The sequence below is a fragment of the Arvicola amphibius genome, chromosome 10, assembly GCF_903992535.2.
Source record: "Arvicola amphibius chromosome 10, mArvAmp1.2, whole genome shotgun sequence".
In the NCBI taxonomy this organism is placed as follows: Eukaryota; Metazoa; Chordata; class Mammalia; order Rodentia; family Cricetidae; genus Arvicola; species Arvicola amphibius.
In genome coordinates, this window is record NC_052056.1 from 102,685,482 (window position 1) to 102,710,426 (window position 24,945).

Here is a 24,945-nt window from a genome sequence, read left to right on the forward strand (position 1 = left end):
TGCACACAACAGTGTGCTTGCCCACATGTGCAGGCCAATGTCATTATTAGGTGTTTTATCATACTCCACTTTCTATTTTGAGACCGGAATTCACTGTTTTATGGGTTGGTATCGAGTACCCAGAATCTGCCTGTCTTCCTCTATGGTACTGCGGTTACATATGTTTACTGTGATATCCTGCTTTTCTATGTGTGTTGGGGATTTGAACTCAGGTCCTTTTTATGCTTGTGCAGCAAGGACTCTACTCGTTGAGCCATCTTCCCACTACATTCAAATCCTGGACTTGAATACACAGGTATCTAGAGAGCAGGCCACACAAGAGTCTGATGGAAGGAGCCCCATGGAATGGGTTAGAGCTGAACCATGCTGCTCTACACCCCACTGTCTAAAACCAGTTTCCTCAGTCTCCATGAAGGGCCGTTGGGGGATAATACTGGCCACTTCCTTAGCAGAGCAAGCCACATTACATTGACTCCATTACTAGGTTATACATACCTGAGGAATGGTGGCTTTGCGGTCCCATTTGCATCACTCTGGAAAAGACAGATTATGGAAGGATTGAAATTGGAACATTTTTATAAGACCCAAAGATAAAGACATGCAAAATTAGATTTAAAGCCTCTGGTGGAGCTGGAGAGTTCAGTGAAGGATGCTACTTTTTTTTTTTTTTCCCCCCGAGACAAGGTTTCTCTGTGGCTTTGGAGCCTGTCCTGGAACTAGATCTTGTAGACCAGGCTGGCCTCAAACTCACAGAGATCCATCCCCCTGCCTCTGCCTCCCGAATGCTGGAATTAAAGGTGTGGGCCACCACCACCTTGAAGGACGCTGTTTTTGTAGAGGACCTGAGGTCAGCTCCCAGTCCCTATACAAATGCTCACACGCACCTGCACCTCCAGGGCATCAGACTTCTTGAATTTGTACTCATGTGTTCAAACATACATGTAGACACATAAAAGTAAATCTTTAAAGCTATTCATGTTTAAAAGCATCTCCTGACGTCTAAATTATTTCCAAAGAAGTGAAGAAGAGAAAATGTTTTAGATTGTCAAGGGCCTTTTGTGTATCAGAAGGTGGAATAAAGAGGTGCCTTGAAATATGGCAGCAGTGCTCATGCAGGTCAGCATGGAACATCCTGAATGCTCACAGGAACTCAGATCTTACCAAATTATACCAAATTAAACTGAGCAACAGCACTATGGCACGAAAGGAAAACACAGATGTGTTTCAGACCCAAGCTATAGTATGGTATTAGTGACTGTGGGCTCCCCCTCCACTTACCTCCCCTGCCCCATGCCTTTATTTTTGGAGTGGAATCCTCAATGATGACATGAAAGTAATAGCAAATTGGTTTGGGAGACTGATGCTAACTGCTAGAGCCGGTCATCTGACAACCTGGGGTGTGGCTTTGTAGCACACTTAACCTAGTTTGTAAGAGGTCTGGGCTCAATCCCAGGGAAGCAGGGAGACAAGGGTTGGGGATTCTGAATCAAGGATCTGTCAAAATCCTGCAGGGGTGTGGCTCTGAGCTTCCACCTCCCTCCAACATCTTTGGAACTGGTGTGTCTGTACCTCTTTTCCAGAATTCTAAAAATCTTGCAGTCTCAAATCACCTGTCGTTCCTCTAAGAGAGCGCTGGCTGAGCACCGCCCAGCAGAGGGCAGTAGAATACCATCTTAAGCACCAGAGCTGTCTTCACGTGCCTAGAAAGCTTCCCAGGCAGTCTTGGGCACATGTAGGTTCAAAGCAAACAACTCATTTTCTAATGCGAGTTCTGAGGCTGAGGTCCTGGGCCAGGTCTCCTGCAGGGCAGGATCGCTTTCACAGTGAGCCGATATACTATCAGACAGGGGCAGGCTGCAGGCCGTGGGCTGTGTGACCTCAGCCCCTGGGCTTCTCTAGCACAGTCATCTAGCTCAGGACTCAGTGTATACTCATCACAAGCACAAAGCGACTGCCTGGCTTGGCACATCTTAATCAGGCTTGAAGTGCCGTAAAAGTGATTTCTTCCTGCAGAGCACTCAGCTTCTTTAGCAGGCCTCTGGATAGTCATTTCTGATGTAACTTCTTATGATAGGGATGATTAAGAGCCGACTTATGATTTCTTTTTAAAGAGCATCAGGAGGTCCTGCCAGTTGCCTGCTCAAATTGCTGGCATGATTGGACTGCCTGGAGCAGCAATCCAGGCAACAGCCGGTCTGCAAGGGGCCTCTTGGCGCCCAGAAGTCAGACCAGAAGAGCAGCCAGGCTACCTAACTTTCCCATTGGACACTCCTGTACAAAACACTGTCCTATCCTGTGTGACCGTGAGGAGGACAGCATCATAACTTCGACTGGAAACCAGAAAGCTCTCTTCCTGACATCGCCTGCGCTTAGCCCTCCTAGAACTACCAGTTCAGTGGCCTTTTAAGGAGCCAGGATGCTTCAGTACTCAGCACACTAAGTCGGAGAAACAACACAGCAAATCCTTGAAAGTAAAGTGTGTCCATGTGGCCCCAGAGAACAGCATACTCTGGACAGGCCTCTCGTAGCCCCAAGTAAAAATGCCCAAAAGTCCAACAGAATAGCTCTTGACTTTCATCCATTCTGTCCTTATGAGACCTCAGTGCCAGGACATGGGGATCCTGGTCTTGGAGTAAAACCAGTAACTGTGTGGGGAATGCACAGAGGATCTGAGAATGTTGTTTGTTAATCTGTTGCTGATTGGATAATCACTTCGAGAAAATTCATTTTAAGGGCAGGTGTGGTATCCAACACCCATATGCCTAGTACTTGAAAAGCTAAGAAAGAAGAGCTCAAGGCCACCCTGGGCCACATAATGAGATCATACCTCAATTCCCCTACCCACTCCCCCCAAAAAGATCTAGGAATACTGTTCAGGTGGTAGAGTATTTGTCATGCACTAGACCCAGGGAGCCATTACTAGCACTGTATAACTGGCCATGGTGGCACCAAGTTGTAACCTCAGCACTGGAGGTGGAGGCAAGAGGATCGGAAATTAAAGGTCATTCTTGGCTACACAACAAGTTTGAGGCTAGTGTGGGCTCTATGACTCTTTTTTTAAAAAAAAAAAAAAAAAACGAAAAACAATGTTGTATATTCTATGTGTTATTCTTGTGTGTTCATGCACATGTGTATGTTATCCTTTAATACAGTGTTTTACTTATATTGAGTGAAGTAACCAGACCCAGAAAGACAATTATCATATTACTCACTCATAAGTAGCTTTTAGACATAAAGCAAGGAAAAAACAGCCTACAATTCACAATCCCAGAGAACCTAGACAACAAAGAGGACCCTAAGAGAGACATACATGGATCTAACTACATGGGAAGTAGAAAAAGACAAGATCTCCTGAGTAAATTGAGAGCATGGTGACCATGGGAGAGGATAGAGGGGGGAGGGGAGCAGAGGAAATTAAAAAAAAATAAAGTGTTTACTTGGAAATCAAACATAGACAAGGCCAGACTTAAGGTGGTTTGGCGTGATTGCTTTAAATGGCATGAAAACTACAGTGAATTTGGGATACAGTTTTTTCCTGTACTGGGATCCTGGAGTTACTGCTGAGATGCAGCTTCAGGCACTCTGCAGTATGCTGGCTCACTAAGCTAGGATGTGCCATAAATTAGGTGATGCAGGACATCACCACCATAGCAAAAATCCAGGAACATCTGAACAGGGTGTATTCAGGAAGCTTCTCCACTGCACTTGCCCCTTAGTCGCCCTCTTTGAAGCAGCACTGTTCTGTTGCTGATGGCAGGGGGTCCTTTTGCTTCCCTAGCTGTGCTCCTAGGACTCCTGATTTGAGTTGGTAGCAGTGTCAGTGGAAGATTGGCAGTTCTCTCTATGGTATGCATAGGAGCTTGGAATATTCAAGAAGTGTCTGTTCTTTCTGTGAGTGGTAAAAACGCAGTACAAACCCATCATCTAATCTCGCCCTGTAACTGTGAAGCACTTTGCATTTATGTAGGGGTTACTGTAAACATCCTTAGTGGGATTTAAGCCTGGGTAGGGAGACTCTGAAGTATTTCCACCTTTGGATTTTGAAAGCCTAGTGCCTACCGCCCCCCCTCCCCCCAACCAGCAACCCAGGCTAACCATGCTGGAGATGGAACCCACAGCTTTATTCAGTCCACGCAAGCTCTCTAACAACCGAGCCACCTCCCCATTATTTTCTAGTGACTTGACTTTTACTAGCTGGTATTTTCCATTATCCTTTGGATCAGAAAGGCAATCCTGCACCCTATCAGGTCCTTGGTAAACAGCGGAGAAGTGGAATGTGCCTTATCAGTCAGAGCTCCCAGCTCCCTTCCCCTCCTTGTACTGATAAACAGAGCTAGAGACTTTACAGCTCTGTTTCTCAATCCACTGCAGACCTAGGAAGTGGTTGTCATTCTTCTGTCCTCCCAGTTTCCTCCATTTCCCACGGCCCTGTAACCCGTTTCACCATTGTGTCTGGCCAGGCCAGCTCACAGCTGGGTCCAGGAGCAGCAGCTCAATTGGTTGCGGGAGGAGAAATGCTGTGATTCCATTATGTGTGGGTGTCAGGTTGGGTCAGGAGGTGAAAATAGCTATCATCCATCCTTGTATCTATATTTACTTAAATCTGTATCAAGAATAAATATAATTGAATGCTAATCATATCCTGGAAATATACATATTACTAAAACTTTTTCTTTAATATTTTTCTAGCTTTCAGAAAACCAAACAGAATTCATCCTTTTATATTTTTGAGTGGTGCTGAGAGATCCGCACTTGAGCACCATGTACTGCTGAACAAAAGTTACCTTGTAATTGGTGTTTGCTGTCAACGAACTGTGGAATTGCACCCCTTCTGAGGAATGGGGAGTATACACTTGCTCTATAGAAAGGATCCTACGATTGTAAAACCTAACAGGAAGACAAGCAGTAGACAGTGGCGTGGACTCAGTTGTACCTGCTGCAAGAGGAACACTGGGGAAGGGTCAGTGAGGAAGCCGTGGTGAACACAAGCGGCGGAGGCTCTGGTTCCCCCTGGCTCTGTCCACACCTGGCTGTGCTGCAGCGGTGCGCACACTTTCAGCTGCTCATTCTCCCAAGAGTCTAGCTCTGTTTCCTATTCTCTGCCACTCACTCCTCAGCCTCCTTCCAGTTTTCTCCATGCTGTTCTCAAAGAGATACCTGCTACTACCCCATCCCATTCACATCCCATGGAACCTCTTTAGCCGGTATGGATCACAGTCTCAGCAACCATAGCCATGCCTTCACAAACACCCCCGAGTCCCCAATCCTCCCACTCCAGTACTATGACCTCAGTTAATCCCCAACCATTCGGTCATGCTTGAGGCCTCTCCTGTGACGATAGACTGTATGGTGAGAAGCACCAGACTGTGTATGATGTCCTGAGTTTGCAGTCAGTAAGACTTCCAATGATACATTTCTCAGAATGAAGGCCATCAATAAGCTACACATGATTCTACTCATTATCATACTTCTGAGCTTGAGCAGCTGAGAAGCACAGTGACAATTTCCAATCACTGCCAGCAGCTTTAATGGGTGCATGGTATGGCCCACCTCCTGCTTTCCTGTGGTGTACACGAACTCACTCTTAGTTTGTCAACCTGCTTGATACCTGGACCCACCACAGCAGCTGATGATAATTAAGTAAGCAACCAGAAACTTAGGTAGGACACACTGGCCAAGACAATGCCTGCCCTGTCTTCTCAGACTGGACACTGAGGATGTACAAGCTCTTAGCCTGGATGCATCTGACTCTCAGCCATCCTTTCTCCATCTTTTCCTCTTCTACTTCCACTGGAGAGGAACATCAGGGGAAGTCCAGTCACCACCCCTAGCTACATTCCCTGTGTATGTACATCACACACAATGTTTAAACTTTCTGCTCTCTGCCTCACAGACATCTCCAGGAACTTCTGCACAGTGGTTCTTTCCTGTCACAGCTTGAATGTCACTTCAGAGAGACCATAGCCACATATACCATAGCCCCATGATGCCTGTTGTCCTGGAAGTATCCTGCATTTGGGACAGAAGGGCTGATTCTCAGATGCAGGAATGCATCTAGTAAGCTGCCTTTGCTTCTCAACAAGCTCTGGCTGAAGGTCTTGCTAGCTCTCTCCAGGCAGTTTGAAGGCCATCCCAGCATGCTGCTCTCAGTGGAATCCCCGGAGGCCTAGGCCCAGCTCCCCACTCTGAATGATTCTTCTTTTTCCGCCTTTCTCAGGGCTCTATCTTGTGATGCTGAACTAAACAAATTTAACCTGTCACATCCATCCAGGATGTCACCCTATCCATTAGTACCTCCCCCTATTCTCATTCTCAGCATGGCTTTTAACCTGTTTGGGTTTTTTATTTGCTCCCAAGCACTAGGATCTAACCTCCAAAGGAGCAGGGCCCTCACCTGTTTGTCTAGAGCCCACACTGTGCCAGGTGCTCTGTAGACACTCCACCTGCAGTTGCCAAGGGCAAAGAGGTGGCTAGGAGACCAAACCCTGCACGTTCCTTCTCAGGATCAGTTAAGGATTAAAGACAGTGTTTGCACATCGGCCAGCACAAAGTCCCTATTTTAAAGCTTAGCCACTCTCCTTTTCAGAAAACAACAGGAAAGGAAAAAAATGCAGAGGAAGAGGATTGAAAATAAAAGACTAAGGCAAAAGCAAGGAGACATGAAAGTTCCAACAAGACCCAGCAAGCAAACAATTCAATTGTCCTGCACAAGATAAAGTAAAAAGGCAAGAAAGCAGGCTTAGAGTTGGGGAGTTAGGGAGAGCATGTGTCTTTGAAGAAGAGAACCCCATGCTCTCATCCCCCATCAACTATGAACAGAGCTAGGGCCTCTCGTCAGCACTCACAGGAGACGTGGGTGTGGCATCTGGTCTGGACACTGGGGCTTTGAAAGTAGAAGTAGTAGTCGTCCTGGGAGCATCTGCTCTCTTGTTTGAGGTGGCTCCCATGGTCGGGCTCTCCTGGTAGTCAGGAGGTGGGATGGCAACACTGCTCTTCTCAGTCAGGTCCACAGTACTGATGCTTCTCACTGGAGCAGGGCTTAAAGACAAAGGTTAGGAAGTCAAGTTAGATGAGGTCATGCAGCTTGCACCCCTGTGACCCAAACATCCCATGGCCAAGACTATTAACCGTAGTAAGGATGTGTCAGGGCTGGAGAAATGGCTCAGCAGTTAAGAACACTGGCTGTTCTTCCAGATGACTCCAGTTTGATTCCCAGCATCCTCATGGTGGATCACAACTATCTGTAACTCCAGTTCCAGGGATCTGGAGCTTCTTCTAGCCTCTGAAGGCACTGTGCACAGATATGGTGCACAAACATACATGAAATCAAAACATCCATTCATATGAAAAAAAGTGAAGAGGGAATTACAGCACAGCACTATATACATACGTAGTGGTTTATATGCATTAAGTGTGCATGCTTATATACATTTGCTCGGTATTGAGACTGTCTCAAAAGACAACTCTTACCTCCTTCCTAAAAGGATAGTTTTTCCTTCTTGGTACAATGGCATTTTTAGACTCTGCTAGAGGGGAACATATGGAGATGGTTTATGCGGAGAGGGCCTGAGGGATGCTGAGCATGGCATCTGAGGGTCCAGAGGCTGGAGAGTAGTATACACGAGGGAGTTATGGTAAAGTTCAGTGTGGACGTGTTATTTCTGAGAGTCCATGGGCAGCCAGCTAGAAATAGCCACATTTCAATCTGGGTGAGTTATGACTGAGTTTCAGTCTTGGTCCTGTACTCTTAGCTGGATGTCCCTGAGTCAGTTCTTTTTTGTTTGTTTGTTTTTCAAGACAGGGTTTCTCTGTAGCTTTGGAGCCTGTTCTGGAACTAGCTCTTGTAGACCAGGCTGGTCTCGAACTCACAGAGATCCGCCTGCCTCTGCCTTCCGAGTGCTGGGATTAAAGGGAAGCATGTGCTATCACCACCTGGCTTTGAGCCAGTTCTTAAAACTTTCTTGTGCCTTAGTTTCCTTACTTTTAAAGTAGAGCCCTATTTTACAGGGTTGAGAGAATTCACTGTGGTAAGCAATTTAAAGCACTTGGGATTGTCTCTAAAAGATGGCTTTTTTTTTTTTTTAAGATTTTAAATGTATGTTTATCAGTTGTGAGCCACCTGACTGAGAACTAAACTTGGGTCCTCTACAGCAGTAGAATGCATTCTTAAACGCTGAGCCGTCTCTCCAGCTCCAAGACGCCTATTTTTAGTTGTCACAACCTAGACTGAAGAATTGGGGTTTATCAGCATGGAGGTGACAAGGGAGGTCCATTGGTGTAGTTGCAAGTGTAAAGGTAAATGAAACATGGCTAGTGAGTTGTTCAGTGAGGCCAGTGCCAAGCTGGACAACCTGAGTCTGAGCCCTAGAGCCCACATCATGGAAGGAAAGAACTGACTCCTTCCTGCAGGTTGTCTTCTGACTTCTACACATGTGCTGTATGTAGCACCAGCTTCTCCCACAAAAATTAATAAATGAAATGTGGAAAAAAGAAGTAGATGAAATAGCCCAGGGAACACAGGAGGACTGAGGATGGATTCCGAGGAGCACGAGTGCCTATGTGGTGAACGGAGAAAGGACCCACAGAGGAGAGACAGCACGGGTCAAGAACTGCACAGTGTCAGGGCTGCTGCTGAGAAACAGCAGACGGGAGCTGGGGATGTAGCTCTGCATCTGGTGGGGACAGGGAGGGCGGAGGAGCTGGTGGCTGAGGAGCTTGTCACAGCAGACAGCCAGGGAAGCTCATGGACCAAAGAAACAGGGGAGAAGCAGATGTCCTGTTACGTGTTGAAGGTTAATTCCAACGTGGCTGCACATCTAGGTTGTAGCTCTAAGTTTTCAGATTCTCGGAGAGCTGGGCCATAGTCCCCTACCTTGGTGTAGGCACAGACACTGATTCCTTCACATTTTCGTCCAGCAACTTTGTATATGATGATGGGAACCAACCCCTCCTAAAGGTAAAGAAAGAGACCCATCTGTGATACTTGAGGCAGGCACATAAGTAGTACTTATATTTGGGGACATCCTGATGGCAGCTCGGGTAGGCTAGCCACTCACAAATGGGCTGAATGAAATGGAAGCTTTTACAGGTGTCGTAATAGCTTGATGATCTGATCTCTGAAATCCACACGCTGGAGGAAGAGAACAGATTCCTGGAAGTTGTTCTCCTACCTCTACATACATATATATATATATATATATATATATATATATATATATATATATATATATATATACACACACACACATATATTTGTGTACACATGCACGTGCACACAAATATATATAAAAATATGCCTTTTGTCAGCAGTGACATAATATGATTTGATAATCTATTCTTGCATCGAGTTCACCTATACATGCACAAACTAGCTTGTGATGTAATAACAGCAGCTGCCCAAACTATACACACAGACAACTACACCCACAGACAACTTGTAGTTTACAGGAACGACAGTGGTTCTCAGACGTGAGGGCCATTTGAACCTGGTGCAGATAGGTTCGTGCCAACTCACGCTTTGGTGGTGTCATGCTCTCCATAGAGCCAGCCGTCCTTCTCATCAGGGATGAGCAGTGTGATGATGTCCCCCTGGGAAAAGCTAAGTAAAGTCTTGTTATTGCCAGCAGTGTGAGGGAAGATGGTCTTCACTTTTTGCTTCTTCATCATGTTCAGTCCAGTTGCAACAGAAACCGATCTTTGTAAACTGGGATCTTCTGAAGTGTCTGTTGAAGTGAGCATGGGAATGATGATAATTCAGAGAATGTCAGCAGGCAAGTTCGAAGAGTATCCCCGGGAACCATTTGTTTCTGTATCGTGCCCACACGATCCTTTTATGGAAACATAAATTCTGGCCTATTTCCAGGCCTTTCACATTGCCCACGAGGAGGAAACAGGTATGCCTCAAGCCTGGAGGCCTTTGTAGAGGTCAGAGGAGCCCTGCAGCCCAGAGCACTTGTAAGAGGAGAAGCCAGCACAGCACGCTAGCTTCACCTACACCATGGCAGCCAGGCCCACTTTTTCACTGGTGAATGCCCACACTTCATGCTCTTTCAGTGTGGAACACAGAGACAGCTGAGGCAACAGCTTAGACCCACTGCCTTTCTTTTGTGCTACAAGAAAAAAGGAGTGAGTTGGAAATGCTGGTGTTCTGGCTTCTCACCTGAGCACATACATGTGAGCTGCTGAGTTCCCTTGGTTGAGAATATGTCAAGAATCTCAGTGCTATACAGCCACTAGCCAGCCTCCAGAAGAAGGCTCTGAGTCTGCTGATATTGACAGACTAGGGAATTGAGGCCAAAAGAGTTCCAAGACTGGTCCGTCCAGCTCACAACTGGCAAATGGCAGCTATAGCCACTGGGGGCAGCTGAGTCTATAAGCACCTATACTTGGGCACTATGCCACTACTGTCTCTAAACTTAAACATAGGCTGGTATGTACCACCCCAGAAAATGGGAAACTGGCATGGGGATTTTAAATACCTGCTTTATTATTGTATCTTTGTAACAATTACAACACAAATTTTGCTATTCCTTAACATGTCTCTATTATCTCAGAACTAAATCTGCCAGGGATTTTCATTTGGCTTTTTACCAAAAAGAATCAGTTATTTGAATGAATTATATACTTTAACTTTCTTCAAAAGCAAATAACTACAAGTTATTATTTTCCCTTGCTGAGCAATCCTGGTTGTCTTTGTAGAAATCTTTTGTCTCAACCTCTCATCCTCCCTACAACTGAAGAGTACAGTCTGTGGGTTCGGTTCTCTCCAGGTGCAGCCTGACTGCCGTCAGATTTGTACTGAGGGAATTATCAGATATGCAACACTGTGTGAAACTAAATTATCATCATCTATCCTGTTTATTTTTAAATACAACACTTCTTAGACTGGAGAGATGACTTGTTGGTTAAGAACAAATATTGCACTTGCAGAGAATCTGAATTAAGTCCCTTGCACCCATGGCAAGCAGCTCAAACTGCCTCTTACTCCAGTTCCAAGAGATCCTACCCCTCTTCTGGCTTCCATAAGCACTGTGCTCATGTGCATATCCCCACACAGACACACATGATTAAAAAAATTTTGGGGGGCACGAGAGATGGCTTAGTAGTTAAGAACAGGTCCAGAGGTACCTGAGTTCAATTCCTAGCACCCACATGGCAGCTCAGAACTGTCTGTAATTACAGTTCCAGGGCACCTGACACCCATGGCAAAACACCTATATGTAAAAAAATAAAAATTAAGAAAAAAAATTGCCTAGGTTCTGTGTGATGAGAAGAGCGTATAAAGTAAAATGAAAGTTCTCATTAAAATAAAAACCTAAAACACTTCTCAACAATATATTTACTCTGTAGACATCTATCAGTAGATAGAATTAGTGTGATAAAAACATCACTTATCAAATGTCTCATGGTCTCTAGGGCTTCACTCATGTTAGACAAATGTCCTGCTGTGGAGGTCCATTCTCAGCTCCAGCTTTATTTCTTTGAGGTGTAGGTTATTCAAAGCCACGGCTGTATGTATCCATTATACCCGTATGTCTGCCTTTCCTTCACAGTACAATTATCAAAAAATTTGACAAATTATTTTTAAAATGTAAAAAGGGAGCTAGAGAGATGGTTTAGAGGTTAAAAGTACTTCCTGCTTTGGCAGAGGACCTGGATTTAGTTTTAGCATCTGTACTCAGTGGCTCACAATCACCTGCAACTCTATCTCCAGGGGATCTAACACCCTTTCCTGGCCTCCAAGAGTATTAGCACACATGTGGCACACACTCCTATCCCACACATACACATAAATAAAAACATATTTAAAAAATTAAACAATTGAATAAGTTTCCATAAAAGAAATCAAGCTAAATCTCTTACCTGCTGAGTTGCTTATCTTTTCTGAACTCTGTGCAGCTGTTGCAGGGTTATTGAACATATCAATCAAAGGGCTGGTATAGGCTTTGATTGGAGGAGCAGGGGGCATCTTTGGTGAGTATTTAGAAAGAGTGTCATAATCTTTCCCAATCTGTAGAAACAAATCTTTATTAGTCTAATATTAGGCCAATACAGATTTCTAGGATTGCTTTTTATCATATGGCAGAAACCTCCACTCTTAGTTGTGAATTATTTGAAAAGTATCATTAATTAAAAAAACTATTTTAGAGTCTTACTATGTGGTCCTGGCTAGTCTGGAACTCCGTGTGTTGATCAGGCTGTACTCAAACTCATGAAAAGCTGCCTGTCTCTGCCTCCAAAGACAAAGGAGGAATTACAAGTGCAAGCCACCACGTCTAGATAGGCTCCCTTTTGCGCATTACTTGGCTATAGGTGTTTACATTCAAAACAATTTTTTTGAAAGAATTTTGAATGTGTTATATTAATTTGTTAAACACATAGCTTCAATAACAATTGAGTATCATGTATGCCCTGACCCAGATTCCCAAGCAAAGTCTGCATTATTTTGAAGCAATTCTCAGACATATTTCTTTTCTTCTTCTTTTGGATAAAGGTCTCACTATATAGTCTAGGCTGGCTTCAAACTTATGATCCTTCTGCTGCATTCTTCCAGGTGTTGAGTGGTATCAGAGTTTTTTAGTCTATTCTCTCAGACGTCTATACTGCATTCATTGGTAATAAATTTATAACGTTGAAATACAGCAGCAATAACATTTCTAGAACATAACAGTGCTAAACAGTCTAAAACATTTGCAGTCAATTCTAGTTCTAAAGGAAGATGGGGAAGGTGAGGAAATGGGGTCTAGGAATAGGAAAGGAGGGCTCATGGTGTCTACCACCATGACCAGTCCCGCTCCCTAGGTCAATATGACTCATACTAATAAACATACAAAAGGGGACTGATTCCTACCATTTTGCTTCTCTCGATCATGGGTGAAGGCTGTGGTGTCCCGGACACTGGGGTGGAGATGGGCGTCTTGATCTCTTCTATCATGTTCATGATTTTCTCTGGTACTTTTGTGGCATCACAACAGGTTTCCTGCCACCGGGGCAGCTTGGAATTAAGTAATTCTGCAGACTATTAATCCAGAAGAAACAAATTAAAGACAAAAGTGCATTGTTTGAATTGCTGATAAAAGCTGTCTCAAACATCATCTCTACTGATGTATTAAGACTTGTATCCAGAGTGGAGGCTTGGAGTCTAATTCAGCAGGCAGTTTAAGCAACTATGAACACCTACTGTGTCTTGACTGCTGAGGAGGCAGGTTCAGGACCTAATAGGAACTTACCTGCTTTCTCAGCATGAATACAGAACTTCCAGTTAACATAGGACCATAAATGATTAAGAATCCTGTTGGGGCTGGGAGTAGCTCAGAGGCAGAATACATGCTTGGTATGCATGAGATGTGTGTGTGCTTATGTACATCTCAAAACCAAAACAATAAAACCATTCAAAAGCTAAAGGGAGGAGCTGAGCAACCAATATGTGAATCTTTCATTTTCCAGATGGCCCTGGAAAGGACAATCACCATCTCCCCACCAGTCCTTCTAAAATCAACACCTCTTGCGATAAGAGACGCAGGAGTGAAACTGTCAGGCAAATGAATCAGACTCTGTTCCAGGAAGTCCACCTGTGGGGAAGAGTTTGTAGATTCAGTGGTGAGGATGGGAGGGAGCAGGCAGGGATGAGTATGTGCTTAGGGATGCTCTTGTCACTGTCTAACAGATTCTGCACAGTAGTTAGGTGGCAGCACAAAGACAGATAAATAAATAGGCAGAGCTAAACACTGCAGCTCTGGAGGCTGAAGCTGAGAAGCCATTCCTGCTCCCATAAACCAGGCTCTGCTCCTGCAGCAGGACTCTCAGAGGTTCTCAAAACCTTTCAGTGAACTCCCTCTCCAGGGCAGCATTCTGGATGGAGAAAGAAGTAGGGTTCCATCCCTGAAGCTATTTGCATGGCAACAACACTGTTCTCCTTTTTAAACTCACACCAACCACTTCTGATCCTGACAAGCTGGGGAGTGGCATAATGAAGACCACTTACTAGCACTGGCTAAGGGAAGGACTAGGACTATCTGCAACAAGGGGGAAATCACAAAGCAGTTTTCAAATAGCTGAAGGAGCTTCTGGTATAAAAAAGAAGCAGGATTGGTCTATGTTGTTCTACAGAATACTACTGGGACCCAAGGTTAAGTCTAAGAAAGACCTTGTCAGTAACTACAGCTTTCTGAAAACATCCCAGGTTACCAGACATAGTGGGGCATTGCCATACGATGGAAACTCAAGGTTGCTTCTATCCCTCTGCAGCTGTGACCTTGTCATTCTGCCACAGCAGGAATCCCTCATCAAGGAAGTACGCATGCTTCTAAACCTACTCATGTAAATGCACCGTGGGTGTCCACAGATGCATCGACACTAGGGCAGACATGAAAATGAGCACCGGAGACAGCACTTTTTTTTTTTATTATAGCCATTTTAGATCTCAAGTATTTGGACTAGGAAGTTGCATATCCTTCAAGTTACAAAACTTTTACAGAATGTGACACATGCACACTCAGGCCAGGTTTCTCCCCTTGAGAAAGAGTTGACTTACGTTCTAGCGCTTGCAGAATGGTGTAGGAGGGTCTTCTTTCTATATGTTGCTTTCATTGGTTAAATATAGAGACTGCCTTGGCTTTTTGATAGGGCAGAAAATTAGGTGGGCAGAGTAGACAGAACAGGATGCTGGGAAGAAGAGCAGAGTCAGGCAGACGCCATGGCTCTCCTCTCCCAGATGGACGCTGGTTAGACTCATGCCGGTAAGCCACAGTCAAGTGGCGATAAACATTAATGGAGATGGGTTAAATGAATATGTAAGAGTTAGCCAATAAGAGGCTAGAAATAATGGGCCAGGCAGTGTTTAAATGAATACAGTTTCTGTGTAATTATTTCGGGGTTAAGCTAGCCGGGCGGCGGGAAGCAGCCCTTGCTCCTTTTACTACAGCAGAACTCATATTCTGGAACTCTCTCTTAAATCACTTGCTTATGAACAACAGTGAATGTTTGACTTCAATCATGCTAGCTAGGGATGCTTACATAGGCCCAAGAGAATTAGAGGGAAAAACAAACAAACTATGATCATCTAGAACCACCCAGAGATTGGACCCAGTCAAAACAGTGACATTCGAGATGCATAGCCTACCAAAAGTTGACTTTTTAAAAAATGTGTCTTTTTATTGTTTTGGAGTCATAGCCCAGGCTGGCCTCAATTCACTCACCCTGTAGCTGAGGATGACCTTGTGTGCTAGGAATAAAACCCAGTGCATGCTAGGCAAGCACTCTACCAACCGAGTTACAACTGGGGCCCCCAAATGTGTCATTTTTTCCTACAAGGGGTTTTAAATATGGATAAATTATGAAATTAATGATAAGTATTTATTTGATTATTCATTCCACCTGTGTTTCCGTAAAGGCCCATTGCTCTATATTGTGCTTATCTGTATGGAGAGGAATCTCAGGGCTTTTGAGTATAAGATAAAGTTACTGCCACACTTAGTGCAGTCTGTTGCACACTCACCTGCCGGTGATAGTAGTGTATGTGATTGGAAAAGCTACAGTGCTTGTCCACCAGAAAGCAGAAGCGCCTTTTTTCCTCAAGCAGGGCTTCTTTGCAGCCATCTGCAATGAACTTCTGAATTTCACTCTGGCGAGAAGTAACAGTCTCCACATACTATGAAAGTAAACAATAGAAGCATGACAGAAGGCATCAGATTGCTGCAAGGCATAACATTTATCACTTGCCATCTTTATACCCAGTTTACTTTGATTATAGAGTAAACACTAAATGCAGATAAACACGGGACATAATACTTGTAACCTGGCCTGAGCAAATACTCATCGTTATTAAGATACTGACTCATGTGTAGAGAAAGGTTACTGAAGGTTTTACATTCCCCACTGAGCAGCTGGCATCATATAACTACTCTAGGAATGACTCTCTTCTACTGAAAGATAAATTGGAACTAGAAAGTTTCAGTTTTGATCACAGTTCCAGGTACCAACCATAGGATTTAACCTAAGCCTCATTTTCCCATGGTAAAATGAGGACAGTTAGGTCAAGCATGGTGGTACACACCTTTAATACGGGTATTTGAGAGGCAGAGACAGGCAGATTTCTGTGAGTTCTAGGCCAGCCAGGCTACACAGTGAGACCCTATCTCAAACAAACAGGAGGGATAGTCATGTTAATCACAAAGGTCCCCTTCTTTTCACTGAGTTAAGGGGAGATGCCAATAAGTTCTATATGCTATTATGTTAATTCTGGAAAACCCTGCAATACTAAGTCAGATTACATATGCTTTGTTTTTCTTTTCTTCAACACAGGGTCTCATCATGTAGCACAGACTAGACTAGAACTTAAGTCCTCTCCAGCTCAGCCTTGAGAGAGCTGGGATTACTGGCATGTGCCACCATTCAGCGTGGAATGCTTATATTTCACCTCAGCAGTAGCACAGAGGGAGTGATATGGTATAGTTGATTGAAGTAAGCCTCCCCTTAAACTGTACATACAATGACTGACAAAGGAAAATATCGCCGAAAAGCTCACCTCACTTTCTTTGTGTTCATATTTGAGTGCATTTCGTCCTCCTTGACTTTTTCTTCTGATCTTCTTCAACTCTGCCTGAGATTTCTCCAAAGAATCTAATTTATTCCTGTGTTCTGCTTGATATCTTTTCAGAGTAGCCTGTAAGTCAAATGTTGTTTTACTGTGGCACCACGCAAGCTGCCGTGAGTCACTTCTGCTCACACTTCACCGTGCGTAGCTAACTGGCTTTGACATCCTCGCACCCATATGGCTTCATTCTGGCTGGGGCTTAAGAATGCCAGTCCACACCATTCTTACATCTACTCTTGAAGATCCACATTCCACTTGCGTTCTTAGGTGTTGTTAGTTCTAATGTTTCTGTTTATAAGCAGCTCTCTCTAAAGATAAAAATGTCTTGTCTTTTTAATTCCCTCTTTTTTCAAAGGTTTTTAGACACTTGATAGTCAGTGCTTTGATGAATACACAAATAATACTAAAGATCTGGGGATTTAACTCAGTGGCAGAGTGCTTACCTCGTGTATGTTAAGCCCCGGGTTCCATCTCCAGCATACATGCACACATGCACTCGCTCTCTCTTGCTCTCTTGCTCTCTCTCTCTCTCTCTCTCTCTCACATACACACACACACACAGCTGTTATATGATTTACAATTCAAGACCTACAGTGAACATGTGCAACTGCTCAAAAGTGTGTGTGTGTGGTGTGTGTCAAAGTTCTCCTAGGCTGAGTGCTCAGGTGTCAGCCAGGGTGGATGAAAACTGCACTCACATTCATATACTTTACGTCAAGCTCTGTCTTCTTCTCCAGCTCATGGATAATCTCCTTATGGAATTTTTTGAACTGTTGACAAAAATGAAAATTAAAAATATTCACATCATATTTGAGTTTTAAGCAAAATTTTTAAAAACACATTTTAAAATATAACAACTGTCCACGTACATTTTCATCAAGAGTCTCATTGAGTTTCTTGTGGGTGCTGGAAATCTCTATGAGGACATGGCCTGTGAACAAAACCAGACACATAAGGGGAATCCATGGCATGGTTTTGCAAAGAAATAAATAGAAACAAAATAGTGGAAGCAAACGATACAAGGTTGCCTTAGGGGATCCAAACAGTAAACCCCAAGACAAGTATAGGGTGTGATGTCTCCCCAAGGAAGGTTCAGAGGAACCCTGTGAACTAACTTCCTACCTGGGTTAAGAGCACCTACTCTGTTCTTGGTTTCACGCTGGTCTATTTTACTCACTCCCTCAGCCAAATCCTATAAAGATTTAACTTTTTAAAACAGATTTTCGATTTTGTTTATATGATTATGTAAATGTGTGCCACGTGTGTGTGCCCATGGATGACAGGCTAGGGTGTCAAATCTGGAGACCTGATAGCTGGGGCTAAGATTCCAACTCATGTTCTCTGAAAGGGCAGCGCTGGTATTCGCTCTTACCTATGGAGCTGTCTCTCCAGCCCTGAGTTTGAATTCTCTTACAAAAGATTAACTCAGTCAACACAATAACTAATTATAGGAACGGAAGGTTTATTTTTATCTAATCCTCAGAGTAATCTGATTATCTGCTCATCACAGAGAAAAGGCATCTTCTTTTTCTCATCTTAGTTCCTATATTTGTTCTGGAAAATATCAGCACAAGGGGAAACTGTAGCAGCCACAGCGTTCCACCTTTGATCTCCTGGGAGGACAGAGTCTCTGCAACAGAGAAATGTTCCAGGGCAGACCTCTCTGTCAACCTACCTGTCTCAGAAACCACACCAGTCTGATGCATACAAGCAGGAAAACAGAAGGACACATTTGGAATGACTGCCACTGCTTTATGAAAATACTACAGAATATACTGGTGGATTGCTCTACAGGTCAGTAGCAAGATCCAAAGGTATTTTTATGGCAAGCTGAACAGCTGTGGATGGGAAAGGAGGGCACAGTAGGGCCCTGATAGAATAAGGGAAGAGACCTCATGGCCTCAGCTGTCACGACTGTACAAGTGCTTTCAGGAGCATTTGCAGACAGCTGCTTCTCAGATCTGCCAGGCCAGCCCAGCCCCTCCCTCATCTTCCATCTCAGAAATCCAGTCTCCTCCCAGACTTGGGTGTTCCATGTATAAGAGTGAGCTCACTGTGCCTCCTAATCCACCTGTCCCCAGCCAGCCTGTCATGGTGAAAGACCTCTCATCCATGTGTCATGCCCATGATGAAGGGTCACTTATTGTGCATTGGTGCCATCCACTGGGCCACCTTGAGGGAAGAACATGAATGAACCTTACAAACACTACTTTTTTAGGCCACAACTATGCTTGTCCTACCCTGAGGAGAAGACACACTAAACAAACCATGAAGTCACAGACATACTTCCTAAGTGCACTCATCAGAAGTGGAAGGATTCTCCTTGGTCCCCACACAGATCCAGATGGCTCTGCGTCTCAGGAGAGTCTCCCTCCTTCACTCCATCACTTGTTTGTGCTCTTATTTCTCTGGAGTATGTTCTCTTCTGGGTCAACTTTATTTGGTGCTTGGGATCTTTCTAAAAGCAAAGAAAGCAGCCTCCCTGTTCTCCCCACGGTGTTCCAGATAAACAGACTCATGAGCTACAAGCCAAAGGCCTCTATGAACAAGTGCTGTGTAAACTTTGGGTATGGTGGGCACAGAGAACCGCCTATAGAAATATAACCTGGAGAGGTCACAAGCCATCAGGATCCGGGGAGATACATTATTCCCTAAGCTCTGTGAACTTAAAGTTCTAGCCAGACAATGTGCTGGATAAAGGAGACTTACTTGTGGCAGAATCATGCTCAGTATTCAGATTTTTTTAACCTACCATGTTCATTAGCTTCCCACCCTAATGGTGCCATCAAAATTCCCAAAAGTTAATATGAAAAACAAATGAGAAGCCTGCAAGCTGGCCAAGAATATAACCACATTACTATGTCATTTCAGATACGGAAACATTCATAGTTACCTTTATATCTATTTTGAACCATAAACAATTCCTTGTTGGAGAGAAAAAAACCCAAATAAGATCCAGTTCAATTATTTGAAAACTAAGCACTTAGTTCTTGGCAAGCTGAATCTTAAGGAAAAAAAAAAATCTAAAAATATTTTGGCTGAAACCATCCCATCAGAAGAATTCTGGTGGAAAGCAAAGCGGTCACATTTCTTTCTTATATGACCCTTCCTGAACTGTGTTTCCGCAGTCCCACTCAAATGTGGACCTCAGAGCAACATGTTGTGTGTTAAGCACAGCTCTGAACTCAGTGCTCTGCCTTCCTGATCCAGCCCACTGACACATGGGTTCCCTGCCCAAACTCCTGTTTGGTTTCTGCCACTGCAGACAAGTTCAATGAAATGAGCCATTCACAGTGGTAGGACGGGAACCCCTGACCTTGTTATTCTTATCCCTCATGGTTTGTGGCATTCCAAAGTTGGTCTTCCAGTGGTAACCCTGGAGTCCTTGGTTTTAAGGATTGACTGAAACACACCTTAGCTATGATTGTGCAAACTGCCAAAGCATACCTTGAAACAGAACACGAAACTACCTTTAGGTTCAATCCACAGATGTTTATTGATAAAATGAGTAAGTCCACAGATGTTTACTCTCCAAATGAACAAGTTTTACTTCAGGTTTGAAAATGTTCTGTTTCTGTGGTGATTCACTCTTCATCTTCTAACCTACTTTTTCATGAATTATATTTGAGAAGGGAAAAGACTCAGAGAACATTGAGGGAGGAGCTGAGAAAGTACAACCCAGATTCAAACAGAGCAGAACAGAGCACATGCCCCGACAGGAAGCTGTGGCTGCATGCTGCACCAATCCATTCCTTCTTCTTTTCAGGTTTGGAGCCAATATTTCAGGAAGAAATTCGTATCATTACAGCCATGTGACTCAGTCTGAATAAATTAGATTCTTAAGGGTGCAATAATAAGGAATTTATTATTAAAATTAAACATTTTTGCAGCACTGGAAATGGAACTGGGGTACTCACCCATGCTGGGCAAGTGCTGTACCACTGAGCCACAGCGCTGGCTCAAAGGAATTTAGGTAAAATATGTACACATTTCACATTCACAAACTCAACTTAGATAATGCTCATAGCAATAATGGCAAATGGCAGTATTATTCTAGGTTTTAGGAACTATGAAGAAATGTATCCAATATTTTGGACAAAGTTATATAAGGATATTCATGTGGCCAGTAGGCAATGTGGCGTTGAAATGTTAAATAACAAAACTTAAAGAATTTTATTGGTATGAGATACTTTTTGTTTGAAATACTTTTTAAAAAATATTTATTTATTATGTATACAATATTCTGTCTGTGTGTATGCCTGCAGGCCAGAAGAGGGTACCAGACCTAATTACAGATGGTTGTGAGCCACCATGTGGTTGCCGGGAATTGAACTCAGGACCTTTGGAAGAGCCCACAATGCTCTTAACTGCTGAGCCATCTCTCCAGCCCCTGTTTGAAATACTTTTATTGATATTTTTTTCTGGGTAGTACTGCAGATGGAACCCACAGCTTGGCTTGTTGGGCAAGTACTCAGCTCCCATTGGGAAGTTAGTTATTTCTTTGACACAGGGTCTTGTTATATTTATATAGCCCAAAATGTCTTCAAATTTGCAATCTTTCTACCTCTATCTTCCAAGTGTTGGGATTACAGACATGCACTACCACACCCAGCTGGTCTATTAATATGTTTCAGTGAGATAAGTCTTTACCAATTCACAGTAAGAATGTGGAGGAGCCAGAAGGAGCCTGCCAAGGACAGAGGCAAAGAACACATGCTGAATTCAGGCAGACATTAAAAAAAAAGAAAGAAAAGAAAACCAAGCCCAACTCTTTCCATTTATATCTGATCACAGATAATTACAACACATTTGTTATTTCTAGAGAGTACAGAGTAATGGCTGAGTCACAGGCCACTTCCTACGTGTTACTACAAGTGGAATCAGGCAATAAAACAGTCGTGTGGAAGCCAACCTACTACTGGTCTAAAGTCATACTGTGCAGACTGAATTGAAAATGACAAAAAATGTCACTGGGAAATGGATAGTTTTTCTGACATTTTTACAGATAGCAAATGTGATGTGGAGAAAATGCAATGAGAGCTAAAAAGAGGGCTTAGAAGGTACAGGTGTTTGCTGCCAAGCCTGGCAACAACTTCAAGCCCTGGGACCAGTTGGTAGAGGGGAAAAAAAGAACTCATGTAGGTTCTTTTCTGACCTCCACACACAAAATAAATAAAATGCAATAAAAATTTTAACAGTACAATGAAGATAAAAGCAAAGCACACAGATATTATGCTAAGGAAACAGGTATGTGAGCTGGAGATCCAAATCACCCATACTTAACCACAAACACATGAGTATACTGGAGATGCTCTACTGCCTCTAAGAAGAAATCTCAGGCCCTGGAGGCAGGCAAGTGGCTCCCCTTTGATCAGTACTGTGCTATACAGATAGCAGCATGAAGCTGTGCCTGATGGCTCATGCCTTTAATTCCAGCACTCGGAAGGCAGAGGCAGGTGGATCTCTGAGTTCAAGGTCACCCTGGTCTACAAAGTGAGTTCCAGGACAGTCAGGGCTACTCAGAGAGACCCTGTCCTGGAAACAAACAAACAAAACCAAAACAACAACAACAAAATCCCAGCCAACTAACCATACAAACAACAGCAACAAAACCCCACAAATAACATGTGTGTGAAACAGAGCTTAAATGGGTCTCATTCTTGGCTTAACCAACTGAAGTGCTACAGTTCTAATTAATGTCTTGTAGTCATCATATAATTATTCTTCCAGTGTTCCCCCAAATAAACAAATAAATGACAAGGAGGTATATGTCACAAGAGTCAGCTTGGTCAAACGTGGGATATTCCTAATCTGAGCATCAGAACAGTGAAGGATGGTAAGGATGGTAATAAACTATAAATCACCAAAAAATAAAACAAAAAACCAAACCCCCCCCCAAAAAAACCAGGAATCTGTGAGTCCACATCAACAGATAGTCCAGGGACAACAATGCTCCTGTCAAAAGTAAAATGTCAAGTACCAATCAGTGGAGAGGCTGCTGGACTTGGGAAATCACCATTTTGCCACCATCACAGTAAAGACTGTATAGAGCAAAAACCATTAACAGATGCAAAACTTAGGATGAGGAAGAAGATATTGCATAGCCTGGAAGTTTTCCTCTAAGATTGCTTGCTAAGAGAAATATTTTTAAAAATCCAATAGTGAACTACAAGTCAGACAGTACCTTTATATCAGAAGTGAGAGGAAAATGACCAGTGTGCTCACATTTGATATACACCAGATGCAAAATGGCTAAATAGTATTCTAACAAGAATAAAAATCTGACATCTCAAAGTCCTGACTACCCTCAACCCCCAGTTAGCATTTATAAGAGGTTTACACTACCATACTTTAACTGAATGAAACTCACCTATTTAGATTTTAAAATTGCATTAATTTATTTGGAGTGTGGTGTACACCCATGTGGAGGTCAGAAGACAACTTGGTTGGAGTTCATTCTTTTACTATGTGGGTTTTAGATATCAAACTTAGTCAGGCATACATGTCTTTTCCCACTAGGTCCTCTCACCAGCCTCTCATTTATCTATTTAGTTTTGGAGAAGGAGAAAGGAAAAGAAAGAAGAAGAAGATGAAGCTTTCTCACTGAGAGGAAAGAAAAGCTAAGAAGCGCTTCCAAAAGTCAGATTCCAGGTATTCAGGTTGTCCAAAACTTTCACAAAACAACTCAAGATTACCACTGAAGATAAAGGAATGGAGTTTTCCTTTCCCAAGACACATCATCAATAGGGCCCCAGGAAAGGGTCCTTCCTGGGTACAACTGAAGAGCTGCAAGGCACGGACTCCACAAGAACGACACCATGAGAAGAGGAAAAATAAAAAACCTTTGATACAGTTATAGCTACACCCAACATTAAATATATCCCAACTCCTAGTCAGATAAACAACTTTTCCACCAAGGCCTAGCTTCCACTGTTCCTATTTCCTGGTATATTCAATTTTCATTAACAAAACTAAACACACTGAGGAAAAACACAATCTGAAGAGACAAGGCAGACATCAGACCCAGACTTAGATATGGTGATTCTGAAACTGCAAGACTGTTAACTTAGTTGGGTGTAACAATGCACACCAATAGTCTCAGTATTCAGGGCTGCCAGTTTAAGGACAGCCTGAGGAACACAGTAAATTCTAGGCCAACCTGGGCTACACAGTAAGAGCCTGACATACCCTCAAACAAAACAAAACAAAACGACTAACGACTATGGTTGATATGCCAAGGATTCTACTGGGAAAACTGAGTGACGTGTGAGAACAGATAAGAAATGTACTCAGAGATCGAAACTCGAATAAATACTCAAAGAAAATGATAAAAACAGAGATATAGAATGCCTCTGAAGTTCTGGCTTTCCAGGAGACTGGACACATGAGCTTAAAAGAACCAATGAGCTTAAAGATATGTTGGTGCAACCTTCCAAAACTGACATACAAAGGAAAGAATGAAAAATGGAACAAAATATCCAAGAGCCGTGTGCAATTAGAAGGATAAAACACCAATAAAGGCAAAGCCAGAGAGAAAAAGGGGTGGAGTGAAAAAATCATCAAAGCAGTGGTGTTGGAGACTATTTTCCAAACCTAAAGACATATCAACTCACACACCCAGAAAGCTCAGAGAACACAGAACAGACACTGAAATACGGACACCTCAGTGTATCACACACCAACTGCTAAATACCAAAGATAAACACACATTCTTGGAAGAAGCCAGAGGGTGGGAAATGCCAAGGCTGGAGAGCAACAGGATAACAGTTACATCAGACTTCCTCTCATAAACCACTTACCAGAGTGTAAAGTGGGCCATGGTGGTGCAAGCATGGAATATCAGCACTCAGAGACAGAGAGAAGAGGATTGCAAATTCTAGCCCAGCTTGGTCTATATAGTATAAGAAAAGCAAGCAGCCTGGTGACATATAACCCTAACCCTGCAATCCCAGGATTCAAAACACCTGAAGTAGGACTACCATAACTCAAGGTTAGCTGGGCTATGTAGTGAACAACAGGGCAGCTAGGGCTTCACAAACTAAAAAATATCTAAGAATTCCAAGATTCACCACCTAACATTCATTTGTCTAGCAAAATTATCCTCTAAATACACAAGAAACACACACACACACACACACACACACACACACACACGGAGCAGGGGGGATGGGGAGAGAATGAATGTGTGTGTGTGTTGACATAGGGTCTCTCTATGTTATCCTGGTTAGCTTGGAACTTGCTATGTAGACCAGGCTAACCTTAAACTAACAGCGATCTATCTGCCTTTGCTTCCTGAGTGCAGGGATTAGGAGAGCACCACTTTGCCCAGCTGATTTTTTTCAGACAAAATC

At 43.3% G+C, this 24,945-nt stretch overlaps 1 protein-coding gene across 1 annotated transcript in view; it reads right to left on the minus strand.

Annotated features, from left to right (window-relative positions):
• The window catches only part of Baiap2l1 (BAR/IMD domain containing adaptor protein 2 like 1), a 91,494-nt gene that overhangs the window by 1,613 nt on the left and 64,936 nt on the right, over positions 1–24,945 (minus strand). The window contains exons 4-13 of the mRNA XM_038344697.1: positions 17,464–17,525; positions 17,293–17,364; positions 16,526–16,663; positions 15,497–15,649; positions 12,851–13,018; positions 11,863–12,010; positions 9,515–9,722; positions 8,873–8,950; positions 6,846–7,038; positions 496–533 (exon numbers count right to left, since the gene is read on the minus strand). Coding sequence (XP_038200625.1) covers positions 496–533; positions 6,846–7,038; positions 8,873–8,950; positions 9,515–9,722; positions 11,863–12,010; positions 12,851–13,018; positions 15,497–15,649; positions 16,526–16,663; positions 17,293–17,364; positions 17,464–17,525 — 1,258 coding nt within the window. The remainder of the gene's footprint in view (positions 1–495; positions 534–6,845; positions 7,039–8,872; positions 8,951–9,514; positions 9,723–11,862; positions 12,011–12,850; positions 13,019–15,496; positions 15,650–16,525; positions 16,664–17,292; positions 17,365–17,463; positions 17,526–24,945) is intronic.